At 44.5% G+C, this 12411-nt stretch overlaps 2 protein-coding genes across 3 annotated transcripts in view; both read right to left on the bottom strand.

Annotated features, from left to right (window-relative positions):
* The window catches only part of Gabrg3 (gamma-aminobutyric acid type A receptor subunit gamma3), a 580888-nt gene that overhangs the window by 396569 nt on the left and 171908 nt on the right, over positions 1–12411 (bottom strand). The window lies entirely within an intron of this gene.
* LOC121134748 (nucleolar RNA helicase 2-like) overlaps positions 1–12411 on the bottom strand; it is a 110185-nt gene that overhangs the window by 20288 nt on the left and 77486 nt on the right. Inside the window, exons 3-4 of the mRNA XM_040733316.1 lie at positions 2410–2467; positions 902–984 (exon numbers count right to left, since the gene is read on the bottom strand). Of these exons, the coding sequence (XP_040589250.1) occupies positions 902–984; positions 2410–2467 (141 nt within the window). The remainder of the gene's footprint in view (positions 1–901; positions 985–2409; positions 2468–12411) is intronic.

Here is a 12411-nt window from a genome sequence, read left to right as displayed (position 1 = left end):
GACATGGTTGGGCAAGGGAAACTGTTGCAACCTGGTTCTGCCAAGAAAAGGGACAGTCGTTTGTCATTAGACCGTTAGGGTAGACTGTGTTGGGTAGACTGTCAATGTGACGGCTGGCAGTCATGGGGAAGAGAATCTTAATGATAAATTTTCTGGTCATGTTGGTCTGTGGGCATGTCTATACAGGATTGTCTTAACTGCTAATGTAAGAAGACCCAGCCCACTGTGGGCAGCACCATTCTCTAGGCAAGGGGTTCGGAACAGTATTAAAAACCGTCTGGAGGAAACAAATACAACAATGTTTGCAACAAAAAGCAAACAAAAAGAAGGAAAAGAAAAGGAAACATTCACATTTTAAGCATAATATATAAAACGAATACATACACATAAATATATAAATACAACCTGCTGAATCTGGACTCCCCTGATCATCAGCTCTAAAAGGGGATTTCTCATGCCTGGTACTGAGGTTTTCATTAGACAGTCTATGGCTCTTGTAGGGAGGATTGTTAGCCCCAGTGGCTTAACTTCAATTAAACTGTTTATGTATCTGCACGCACTTAAATGTATTATATGGAACTTGGGGTGCATAAAAGGTAATTACGATTCCTTATGGCTTTTCCAATATCCTTTGTGTTATTTTCCCTCCTTCCCATTCCTTGCATTCCTGTAAGGTTTTAAATATACTAAAATTCCTGAGTGGCTAGGGGAATCCCACCATCAGTGCCCTGCAGAAAACAGTCAGACACAGATGGTGGATACAGACAAAAGGAGCCCTTATCCAATGGCTGGTAGGAATACAAACTAGTCGGCTCACTGCAGAAATCAGTACGGATTAGCCCAAAAGGAACTAATAACAGAGCCAGCGTGTGATACCGCTAGACCAGTCCTCTGTATTTACCCAAAGGACGCCATTACCAAGTATCAGTGATCCTTGCACATTGATGTTCATTGCAGCACTATTCCCAATATCTAACGGGTATTCTAGAACAAAGAGACAGAGAAAGAAATTGGGGCATATTTGCACAGTGAGTTCTGCCATAAGGAACACATTTGTGTCATTCACACGAAATGAACCTTAGTCACATGCTGCTTGCAAAAATGGCTATAAAATCACCTTTGTCTCCACATGATGCATTAAATCAGACACTCTTCATTTTAAATTTTTTAAATGTGGATGCCAATAAACAATCTACTACAGACAGATTCTGCCATGATGGAACTCAGTGACTTTTGCTCTGATCAGATAAAAACATCCATACACTAGACAGTGGAAAAGACCCAATTTGGGGTGGAGGGAATGTTTGTGTTCTTTTTTTTTTACAGGAAAAGAACAAAGCTCGGTGGCTACCAGTACATTTGGTAAAATACATGGAGCAGAGAAAAACCAAAACCAGGGAAGCCTACCCAAGCCAGTTGCAGTGAAACATGCTGAACCAGTATTGCAGACTGCACAGCCCTCTCCCCCGCCCAGTTTCTAAATTCCTTCAACCCAACCTCACCTCGGCAACCTCACTCTCTTCCTGGATACTAACTGCTCCACTTTTCTGATCCCTGAGAACGGTGGACCTGTCAAGATGGCCTTCCACCTACATTTACTCACTACTTCTAAATTCTGCCCCTATGTTTTATGGCTTAGAAATAGGAATTAGGCTGGCTCTAAAATTGGTTTTCAGCCTCACTCTTGCTTACCACCTTAATCCCTTCCATTTTTGGATGCCTTGCTCACATTTGGCCCTTGGGCCATCAAGAGGTTAAATGACTTTATCAGCCAACAGATCGACTCCCTGACAGCAAAACCTACCCAAACTCATTATCACAGGCTTGACCTCAAGTATTGAGGACCGTGGCCTTCAGAAGGTGACAACCCACAATCAAGGGGGTCACTTCACAGGGAGACCTCCTTCTGCTAGTGACAAAATTAAAATGTCTCCCACCGAGGTGCACCCTATGAGTGCAATGAAGAGGCTGCTTAAAGGTGCCTATCCTGAGCTTCATGGGAGTGTACCTGGTTGCATGAAGGTCACTGTCAAAAACCCTTCCCTCCACAAAAGGGCATCGTGATGGGCCTAAGCAAGCTTGCCTGCAAAGGCTGGGTTAGCATGTTCCAGGATATATGTCACAATACCATACAAGAGGACCAGAATCCATGGGATAATGCCAATAGCTCACCTTCTTACTTGGAAAAAAAAGGGGGAGGAATTGTTGGGAGCGACCATTGTTGTTTAGAACCTCTTGTAAATAATGTCAGTCTTTTTTTTTAAGAATAATCCATCCCCTCCCCAGACCCCTATGAGTAAAACCTGGGCTCACAGGAATAGCTGATAGACAATAATACTCATCATACGATGTCATCTCCAATGACGGGGAGAGGCCTTTAAACACCCCTGGTCTATTAGACCCCCTTACCTAAGACAGGCACGGCTCCCTCATGGATATCTCCACCCATGGCCTTTTTATTTCGTACCTGTAAGGGCCCTAACATAAGGGCGACATCGTAAAAAGCCATCTTAATACTCCCACTAAGATCCTAACAACTAACTGCCTATTCCTCTACCAACTTGCAGAACTATAGTCCCTTCATTAATAAAAAATAAGAGAAAAGATGTTGGGGACCAGGTCACTGGATTTATTTCTTGCCCTAAGGCACTTCCCAAAACTCAAGCACCTTCCCACAGATGGCACAGTGCCATAGAGATAACCCATCGCTTAACAATACTTCCTTAACACCTATACTCCCTGGTGAGATCGCCGGCCCATCCCATATCAAATGCTCCCTGCCCCTAACAGCTCCCTGCCTCATTTCTCAGCCTCTCTGGTCTAACAATCTCCGCCCCATGGCCAATGCCACATTCCCCTATTTAAGCCTGTACAGAATTCTCATTAAACACAGCTTGATCGGAAGGTCTGTCTTGCTGCCCATCTCTCTCCTGTCTCTTGTCTCATTCATTCCAGGTTCCCGTGGGCTAGAACCCATAGTGCCCTGCTGGTCAGGGCACCTCCCTACCTCCTCTCCCCTCTGGATCCACCCGCTTTTCATTTGAAAAGAACAGGATTCTAGGAGAAAGCAGCCAAATGTAACAAAATAACATATAGTAAGAGGAAGCAGAAAACTATCATATGGAAGTTGGACTCAGCAACCCAACAGGAGGAAAACAGTCCCAAGAGTAGGCCCACGAGTCAGAGACCCCCTTGTTCTCATAGTTGGGAGTCCCATAAAAATTCTAAGCTAATAACTATAATATATACACAGAGGACCTGGTGCCGACCCACATAAGCCCTATGCTTGCTACTCCGTCTCTGCGAGTTCCTATGAGCTCTGCTTAGTTGATTCAGAGGGCCTTGTTCTCCTGATGTGCTCCACCCTCTCTGGCTCTCATGAGCTTTCCACTTTCTCTTCTGAGGGATTACCTGAGTTCTGAATGGGGGATTCGAGGGAGAAATGCCATATCCAACACTTCTTGGGTAACCAAGAACCAGAGAAGAGATAGCCCATAGACCTAAGGCAAAACTAAACACTACTGGTCAAAACAAAAAACAAACAAACAAACAGACAAAAAATCAATGAGATGATTCCTAAAGGTATTTTGCTATACTTATACATCAGTGCCTTATCCAGCGATTACCAGAGAGGCTACTCTTGCACAGCAATAGAAACCCCAACTAAGACATCAGGCAATATCTTTGCAAATCTCCTATCTGCTCAAATGACCAGACTTGCCATGTCTCCGTCTCTGTTTAAAGTGTTGGGAGTGTATCCTAGAACACCATATCAGAGATCCCAAGCTTTGTTGTAAGTCACTTAGTGATGTCCGCACTCACATATTTTAAAAATCTATGGTTTATAACACAATTTCACCCTGTAGCTATAAAAGCTCCCTGATCAGTTATCACTTTGGAACATGGCAATTGAAACCACATCACTCCATGCTCCCGGTCACGCTCATCATACTGGCCAAAGTCACCGCCTCCTCTCTGAAATGGCAGCTGCGTTTTCACCTCTACCCTCTACAGAAAACATCACCGAGTTCGGGCAGAAAGAAACGTCAAGGAAAGATGAGTATGTCTGTTAGGCGGCACCATTATCTGAGGCCTCATTATTGGGTTTTTAGTCTCACCGATAAAGCGATTTAAACAGACAGACATAGAAGGGAGCACCAGGAAGACAATGTATCGGCCTTCGAGGCTAAAACACCAGGCAGGCGAATAGTAATTGTTTGGTCACAATTTGGGCCCCCTAAAACTGCAGTGCTGCCAACAACATCCTAAGATGACTCCAGTGCCCAAACCAGGCTGGATTCTACTGGGGAAACAGTAGGACTGTTATCAGGTAAATAGACACTTAAACATAGCACCCATCAGGAATCCCAAGGTTACTTCTCTTCTCTACCCACAACAGTCAACACCACTGAGCAAAGGGCATCTAGTTCCTGATTAACCTAAAAGTCTGCATCAGATCCAAGTCCCTACACTAACCCCTGGGGCTGCTCTAGGTTGTAGAGCTCATCCCTTTGATACCCACCCTCGTGAAACTGATAAGGTGCTCCTGCTGCTCTCTGTCCTTGTGAGTCACCCAGGTGGTTTGTCCCCGGTGATTTCTTTTTCTATCTACAGAGTAGTCTAGTTCTAGCTTCTCTGCACTCGCCAATGGTAATCTCAGTAGCTGCTAAGAGGAGGTAATGGAGAAGAGAGAGAAAGTTGCCTTTTAGAATTAGGTTCCAAGAAAGCCAGGGTGTTCAGGAAAAGACGCAGGTGGGCAGCTGTCTATGGAAGAAGAGGAGGGCTTCAGAGAAAGAGTGGGGAGTCTGAGGGTCAGTGACAGCAAGCATCAGCTCTTGACCAGTAATCAAACGAGAGAAGGAAAAAGAAAAAAAAAACATATTTAGTGTGGAGCCATGGACATGAGTTCAGGGGGCATCCATGTTCTTGTGTGTCCAGACTACAGACTACACCAGAGTTAGAAATACACATAGAAACAGTTTGTGAAGAAAGGGAGCAGACGCTGGGTGGTGGTGGAGGTGACGGCAGCAGCGCATGACTTTAATCCCTGCACTTGGGAGGCAGAGGCAGGCGGATCTGTGAGTCTGAGGCCAGCCTGGTCTACAGAGCAAGTTCCAGGACAGTCAGGACTGTTATAGAGAGAAATGTTGTCTTGGAAAATGGGGGGGAGGGAGGGAGGGAGGGAGGGAGGGAGGAAGAGAGGGAGGGAGGAAGAGAGGGAGGGAAGAAGAGAGAGACAAAGAGACAGAGACAGAGACAGAGAGAGACAGAGAGTCTTACACAGCACCCTCATTTCCTATTTGAGCACGGACTATTAAAGTCTATTTTCAGTAAGCCGCGATGTTACAAGGGAGCCCAGGCGCCCAGCCTTTCTCTGCCAACTGTCTGCCCGTGTTAATGTTTCCCGTTTCCATCTCCAGTGCACACTCCCCTACTACAGCTACAGTCCCCACATTGAACTTTTAGGAATTTCAACAGCAGCACATTTATGGAATGCTTACTCTTGCTAGCTGCAACTCCAGATACTTATTATCCCTTTTTTTCCCAGTCCTAACAATTGTACATATTTATGGGGTGACATGTGACAATCCGACGCTGTGCTCTCCAATAGTCTCTTACTGATCATTGGCTCGATGCTGAGGAAGGCTAGAGTATAGTCCTGTGATCCAGCAATTCTTCTCTCAATGGGGTCAAGCCAGGGAAAGAGGAAAATAGGTCCTGTACCTCTGGTCTACGTGTTCGGGTGATCTGAAACCCTCCTTCTAGTTATTTCCAATGGGAATCCTTGCTGACCTGTGGGCTCCATGCCTTTCAGTACAAATCAACAGGAAAGTCCAAAGCAAGAGCTAAATTCATCTTAGTACAGTGCTCTCTTGCTCTTCATCCACCGTAGCTACCAGAGCTCATCGCAGTGGGGTCTACAGGCCTCCCTGAGCCCAGGGGTCTGCGCTTGTTACCTTAATATAACTAGCAAGGTCTTGGCAATGTGAAGCTATTCAGGAGACACTGTTTCAGACAATGAATGTTAAGGAGCCTGTACTAATATCTTTCTTGATCTCACACAGCTGAGTTCCATGGCCATGCTAACATCCATGGTTCATCAGTGTTCTCTAGAGTACAATTGTAGCAAGAGGTGGAGTTCTCAGCATAGAACCAGACAGAAGGCTGAGTGGTTCCTCTTGCTCGCCCTTTCTTTGAGCAACTCCTTATATACGTAACATAGTACTGGCTGTGTGCTACTTTAAGGTGGCAAAATGAACAAATAGAAATAATTATAATTTGCAGTCAGTTTTGCATAAAAACATATGTGTTTTACGTATAGTGCTTTGGGTCTCACCTGAGTCCAACAGCAATACCTTAATGTGCAGTTTTCTGTGTATAGCTGTGACCCACAGTCCCTCCAGGCTTTTTATTCCTCTACAGCCTTTGGCCTAGACAAACTGCCTTGGCCCTACTGAGGAAGCTCTGAGGCCTCTTAGAGAAAGGGACCATAACAACTCTTTTCTATCCATCATTAGCCGTTAGGGGTGAACTAGAAATGTTAAAAGAAGCAGCTGAGGTATTCTTAGCACAAAGGTCAGAAGGCATTGTGGAGGGAAGCCAGGGAAAGCTCCTTTCCTCTGGAGGCTCCTTGGGGCCCTCCACTGGCCTCTCTGTTCTCTGTTTTGTTTAGCTGTAGGTATGGGGCACAGGGCTTGTGATGACTTCCCTATAAGCTAGCTTCAACTTATGTCTAAACATAGATGGGTTTTTAGTCAAAACCGAAGCTGGGAAGTGGTATCAGTAACTAGATCATATCTAGGTTTCCTCAAATTCTTATTTGAAATCAAGCAGAGGAACCAGGATAATTTAAAAAATCCATACACAGTATCGATAAAAGCAAACCAACATGAAGGGACCACAACACCTCATAGTATCAGCCTGTCCCTAGCATCCATTTAAGCACTGTATATTGGACATCAGTGTTGGGACAATGCAACGCAATACTGAAGTTCCCAGGTTCCCATATACCTGGCAATGTCAACTTGCCTGGAGAAGCCCCTGTCTACTCTATAGCACAAGTGGAGGCAGGGTTGCCCACACATCACAACAAGACTGCTTGGATTGTGAACGGACACTGCAGAGCATTCTAGGGATCTAGAGACACATGACATCCACACTTGGAGGGTCAGGGACACAGAACTGGATGCCAGCCTTGAACGTGTGCAGACTCCATGCATTTGCCAGCTCTATCTAAACTCTACAGAGTTCAAGAAACTGTGGGCACCTTTTACCAGGGCCCACTTCTGGTGATGCTGAAGAAAACTCCAAGTCATAGAATTTGCTAATATATTTGCTTAGGAGACATTACAATCACACAAGGAACACTGCCTCTGGGATAACCCCAGAGATAATTAGTCTGCTATTCAGGCTTGTTACAGAGAGGTGTAAGATACAAGGATGCAAGTGTTTACTCAGCAGGACTGGCCAGTCATTAGACCACATAACAAAGACATACCTCTAAAACGCAGCTCAAGGGAGCAGCACAGGGTCACAACCACCTTTAGGTCCTGATCCTCCATTAAGTTCTTTGGGCTTTTATCAGTCAAACCACAATTCTGCCAGGTGGGAAAGATGACCCTGGGTAACAACTGCTCAAAAAGCAGAAATATGGGTATGTGTATAAATTGATGACATAACTGCCCCGTGGTATGGTTAAGAGGAAGGTTTTTTAATTGTAGGTACGAGAGAAGAAACAGAAGCTCTGGAAGAGTTCAGAGGAAAGAGAAGTTGTCGTAGACTGAACTTGGACCTGGCCGTGAGAAGAGAGAGTGAGAGAGAGTAACAGAGAGAGAGGGAGGGAGGGAAGGGGGGAGAGACAGAGACAGAGAGGGGGTGAGAGAGAGAGAGAGAGAGAGAGGGGGTGAGAGAGAGAGAGAGAGAGAGAGAGAGAGAGAGAGAGAGAAAGAGAGAGAGATACCGTGGGGGATAGAACACAGGAGAGCAGAGAGAAGGGAAGGAGGGAGACTGAGAGAGAGGAAGACAAAGAGAGGAAGTGTATCAAAAATAGCATGTTTAAAAGGGAATTTAGTAGACTGGACAGGGAAGTTCACGCGCTGGACATGTTTACTGCAGGCAAGGAGGTGAGAAGGGCTGGGATGCTTAGCATGGACTTTGACATGTGTAACAAGTACTTGTGATACCAAGGAAGCCTGGAGGTCAGGCACCATAAGTAGTCATTTGTACCTCTGCATTTCATAATTTGGGGAAATGGAGTTTCCTTTGGACCTGACAGTATATTTAAAGTAATTCTGGAAATAGGAACTATCTTTGGTAAGTCTCCCATCTGTCTGAGGGGACACACTTGTAGTCTCCTGTCTGTTTAATCTGTTCATAGTCTAACCTGGGTTGGGGACCTGAAAGAGATTTAAGGATCACAGTGTTTGTTAAATGCAAAAGCCTAAAGAATGTGTAAGTCATTAAAATCTGTTCCAGGTCAGTTGTAATTTGGAATTAACTCCAAGAGGCCAGGAGCTTGAGTAATCTCTCACTAGGAAGGCATATTGCCATTATAACACTGGGTCACTGGTTTCTAAGAAGAGTAATTCCTTAGAGGACAACCAATTCCAGATGAACTGTATGAAGATCCTGAGATAAGGGGTGACATCTGAGGACCAAACTCCTGTGAAAATCAGAATTAGCAGATAGGAGCATTTCCTCAAAGAAGGGTCACAAGGAACAAGGATCCCAGCTCATCAAAGTGGATTAAATCCACAAGGACTTGTGAGTTTCTAGCTGGGAGTGGTGAGGGGAGGTCAGATCAATATCAGCGATACCCAGGACACCAATGAAAGGGAAGATTTTAGTATTTGTGTTCTTCTTACTGAACACTAGTCTTGCTGCTAAAACAAACAGCTCAGACTGACCAAGAAAAGTAGCTTTGAAGCAAAAGCAAAGAACTGATAGTATTCATATGTGAAAGGCAGGGACCATGGCAAGCAGAAAGAGCAGACAGACACTTTCAGAAAGTCAAGGACTAGCAATCAAGGCCACTCATAAGCCACATGGAAGCTGTCAAAGGCATGCCTTAATAATATCACCATACAACTCAACTCAGCACCATGCTAAGTGGGGACTGTTAACTTTGTTACAGTATAATCACAATGCTAGGTTTTAAAAGTCCATAGTCAAACAATAAACTCTACGTATGCGGGGCAAAATAATAAGAGGCCTGAGCTCCATTGAAATGTCTTTGCTACCTCAAATAATAATTTTAAAAATGTGTGAAGAAATCATAAATATTGAACTGGGTAAATGGGTTCATAGGTTTTATGACACTTTTCTCTGGAGTTGTATTTTATTTTTCCAGTATAAAGTTTTCTTTAAACTATTATTGTAGGAGAAATATCCCCCAAACATACATATCATAATGAACTACAGATAAACAGCAAACCCTTCAGTCATTGACTGGAGTTTGGGTTACTCCTAGTGTTCTAGGCCTTTTCAAACACAGGAAGTCCTATGCTGTGTGCCACTGGGAGGCTAACTGCTTACAACATTCTCCTGAATCAATAGACAGGACCACCTCCAGAACATTCTCACATAAAATAGGTGGTTAAAATGCAGCCAGTAGGAATTCCTGCCACGTCAACTTTAGAACTACTAAATGATTATAGACTTTTGGAATGGAGCGTTAAGATGCCCTGTCACAACAGATGAGTTTGGATGCTTGATGAAGTGTTGCACTCTTAATCACAGCAGAAGCCGGTATTTGTGGAGGGGCACACACAGATGGCGTAATGAAATTCAGGCTACTCAGATGACGCTGGGACCCAATGCTGCTGGCGTTGTAGAGTCATCAGCATGACTTCAATCACTAGCCTGAGAACACAGTTGATTAAGAAGCACATGGGCCTGCTGGTCTTCTGTGGATCTAAGGTTTTTCAGCACCTTGGATGTCCCTGGATCTCTAGAGAGGCAGGAAGAGTTCCATTTAGCACTGAGTAGGACAAAATTACCCCCTTAATGAGAAATACAGTCACCCATAGGCCAAATGGCAATGGCTCAAGATAGGTTTTCTGGTGTCTGGTTTGAGTTTTGCAAGTGATGTTCACCCTGCAATAAAGCTGGAGCTCAGAGGGTGTCGGGAATGATTTTCTGAGGATGCGGTGGCTCAGGCATGTACAAGTGACCTCAGAGAGAGGCTCAACCTGCAAGTGTTCAGTGTTTGTTTTTGAAAAATGCCACACAGGCTTCTGTTGAATCTCAGTGCTTCTCCCAAGCCAGGGTGACTGTTTTAAAGTGGAAGCAGGCCACTGGAACAGTCTTTAAAGGTTACAACCTGACCCCAAGTCATGGCCTCCCTCTTTCTTTCTTACTCTGGGACGTGACACCCTCCTCCACACACTTGCACCACCATGAGCCGAACTGCTCAAGCGTCAGCTTTTCTGAACTGAAACACTCTAAAACCAGGAGCTGAAATAAATCCCCCTTAGGTTGTTTTGGTCAGATGTGATTTTGAAATTTAGCTGCTACAGAGATAATAATCAAAGTCAATCAACCGGCCCTGAGGCGTGAAAGCCGTGAGGATCAATGTGGAAACTAGTCCTGACAATCCCCAGAGAAACCCTTCCGCTAAGAGTATCCATAAGAGGAACTTTCAAGTATTTCAGAAGGCAGCTCAGGCTCAAGAAGGGCTAGTTCTCTGCAACTGTGTTTACTACAAGCCAAGACACATGTTGGTAGAGTCTTCTTATCCCAGCAGCCATTTGCCAAACTATCAACATGGAGACTTAAGATTACTTATAAATGCTTGGCTGATAGCTCAGGCTGCTTACTTTACTACCTAACTCTTACATTTAAATTAAATCATCTTTCTTATCTATGCATTGTCATAGGGCTAATGGCTTGTTATCCCATTTTCTACACATCCTGCTTCTTTGGAGGCTAGCTGGCCTCTCTCACCTAACTTTATCCTGTTCAGCTAATGGCCAGTCAGCTTGTTTATTAAGCCAATCATAGCACCAGTAATTGCACAGTGTAGTGATCTTTTATATATATATATGTATATATATATATTCTTTTTTTATTATGCATACAATCTTTTGTATGCCAGCAGAGGGCACCAGATCTCATTCAAGGTGAGATCATGGTGGTTGTGAGCCACCATGTGGTTGCTGGGAATTGAACTCAGGACCTCTGGAAGAACAGTCAGTGCTCTTAACCTCTGAGCCATCTCTCCAGCCCGTAATTACACAGTGTAAATGAACATTCCACAGCACCTCCAGGTCATAGCTCAGCCTTGGTCTGCTCATACACCCTTATCCTTTGCCTGGCACATTTACATTTCTTCACTGGACATGAGCAAACCAGACACAAACATTACCAAGGTCATGCAACATCCAAGAACATACATACACACTCAACAGACCCAGGAGAACTAGTGCTGGGCTACCAGGCAAAAGAGGGAAACACAGTGCTCTTTCAATTATTTCCTAACTGCTGGTATAGCAAACACTACACACCAATACACCCGCACACAGCTTGAAGAGAAGCACTGTCCTGTTGAACGTGATTAGACTTCCTGTGAGCAACAGCTTTCCGTTATCCTCAGCTTTAAGTCGTGGATGGGGAAAGAGAGAAAGATTTTCATTTAACATTAGATAGTCAGCAGAAAGTTTCGTTAACTAAAGCTGAGAGTGAATACATCACACTACTAATTTGTTTCCTGATCACCTAAAACTCTGAGGCTTTTTCAGTCTTACCATAACCGTGGAGTGGATTTCTGGAGGAAAGGGTGACATTCCGACTCTGACATTAAGCTCACTTAGTGTCCGGTGGATTATAGCCAGCAAGCACAAGGCCTGAGATCCTGGTTCTCGTCACCGGGTCCACATTCCACCCAACACCCTAGCGCCCGTGCTCCAACACCTGATGACGAGGGTGAGTCAGCCTCTGGAGCGAGCACACAGACCAGTCTAGCAGGGGCAGGCTCGAACGTAGTAATTATATAGTTCCAATCTGAAAATTGCTCGAGATGAGAGATTCAGAATCTATTTGGGGACCCATAAATAAGATAGTGGCAATTGGCATATTTTTTTGCATCAGTCTTCCAGTTTTAAATGGTTACTCAGGACAGCTAAGGAAAAGTGCTAACAAAAGCACACAAGTGGCATTTCCTGCACACATCTTGAACTTCCTCTCCCAGATTCACTCAATACATTTCCACCATCAAGCTTTCACAGTATCAGGATACTGAGATCTCCCATGAAAACCTGAGGCGCTGAACTGATGATGTATCCAACCTTCTGTTCCTCCCACGCCGAGGCCATGACTGACGTGTTTGCCCTCCAATTTGGTGTTTATTTTCTGTAGACCCATCTGTCTGTCTATTCTTTTTTATGCTCTTTGGGATCAATCATTTTACTAGCA

This window comes from Mesocricetus auratus, unplaced genomic scaffold, assembly GCF_017639785.1.
Source record: "Mesocricetus auratus isolate SY011 unplaced genomic scaffold, BCM_Maur_2.0 Super-Scaffold_100030, whole genome shotgun sequence".
Lineage (NCBI taxonomy): Eukaryota > Metazoa > Chordata > Mammalia > Rodentia > Cricetidae > Mesocricetus > Mesocricetus auratus.
This window is presented reverse-complemented; position numbering and strand designations above follow the sequence as displayed.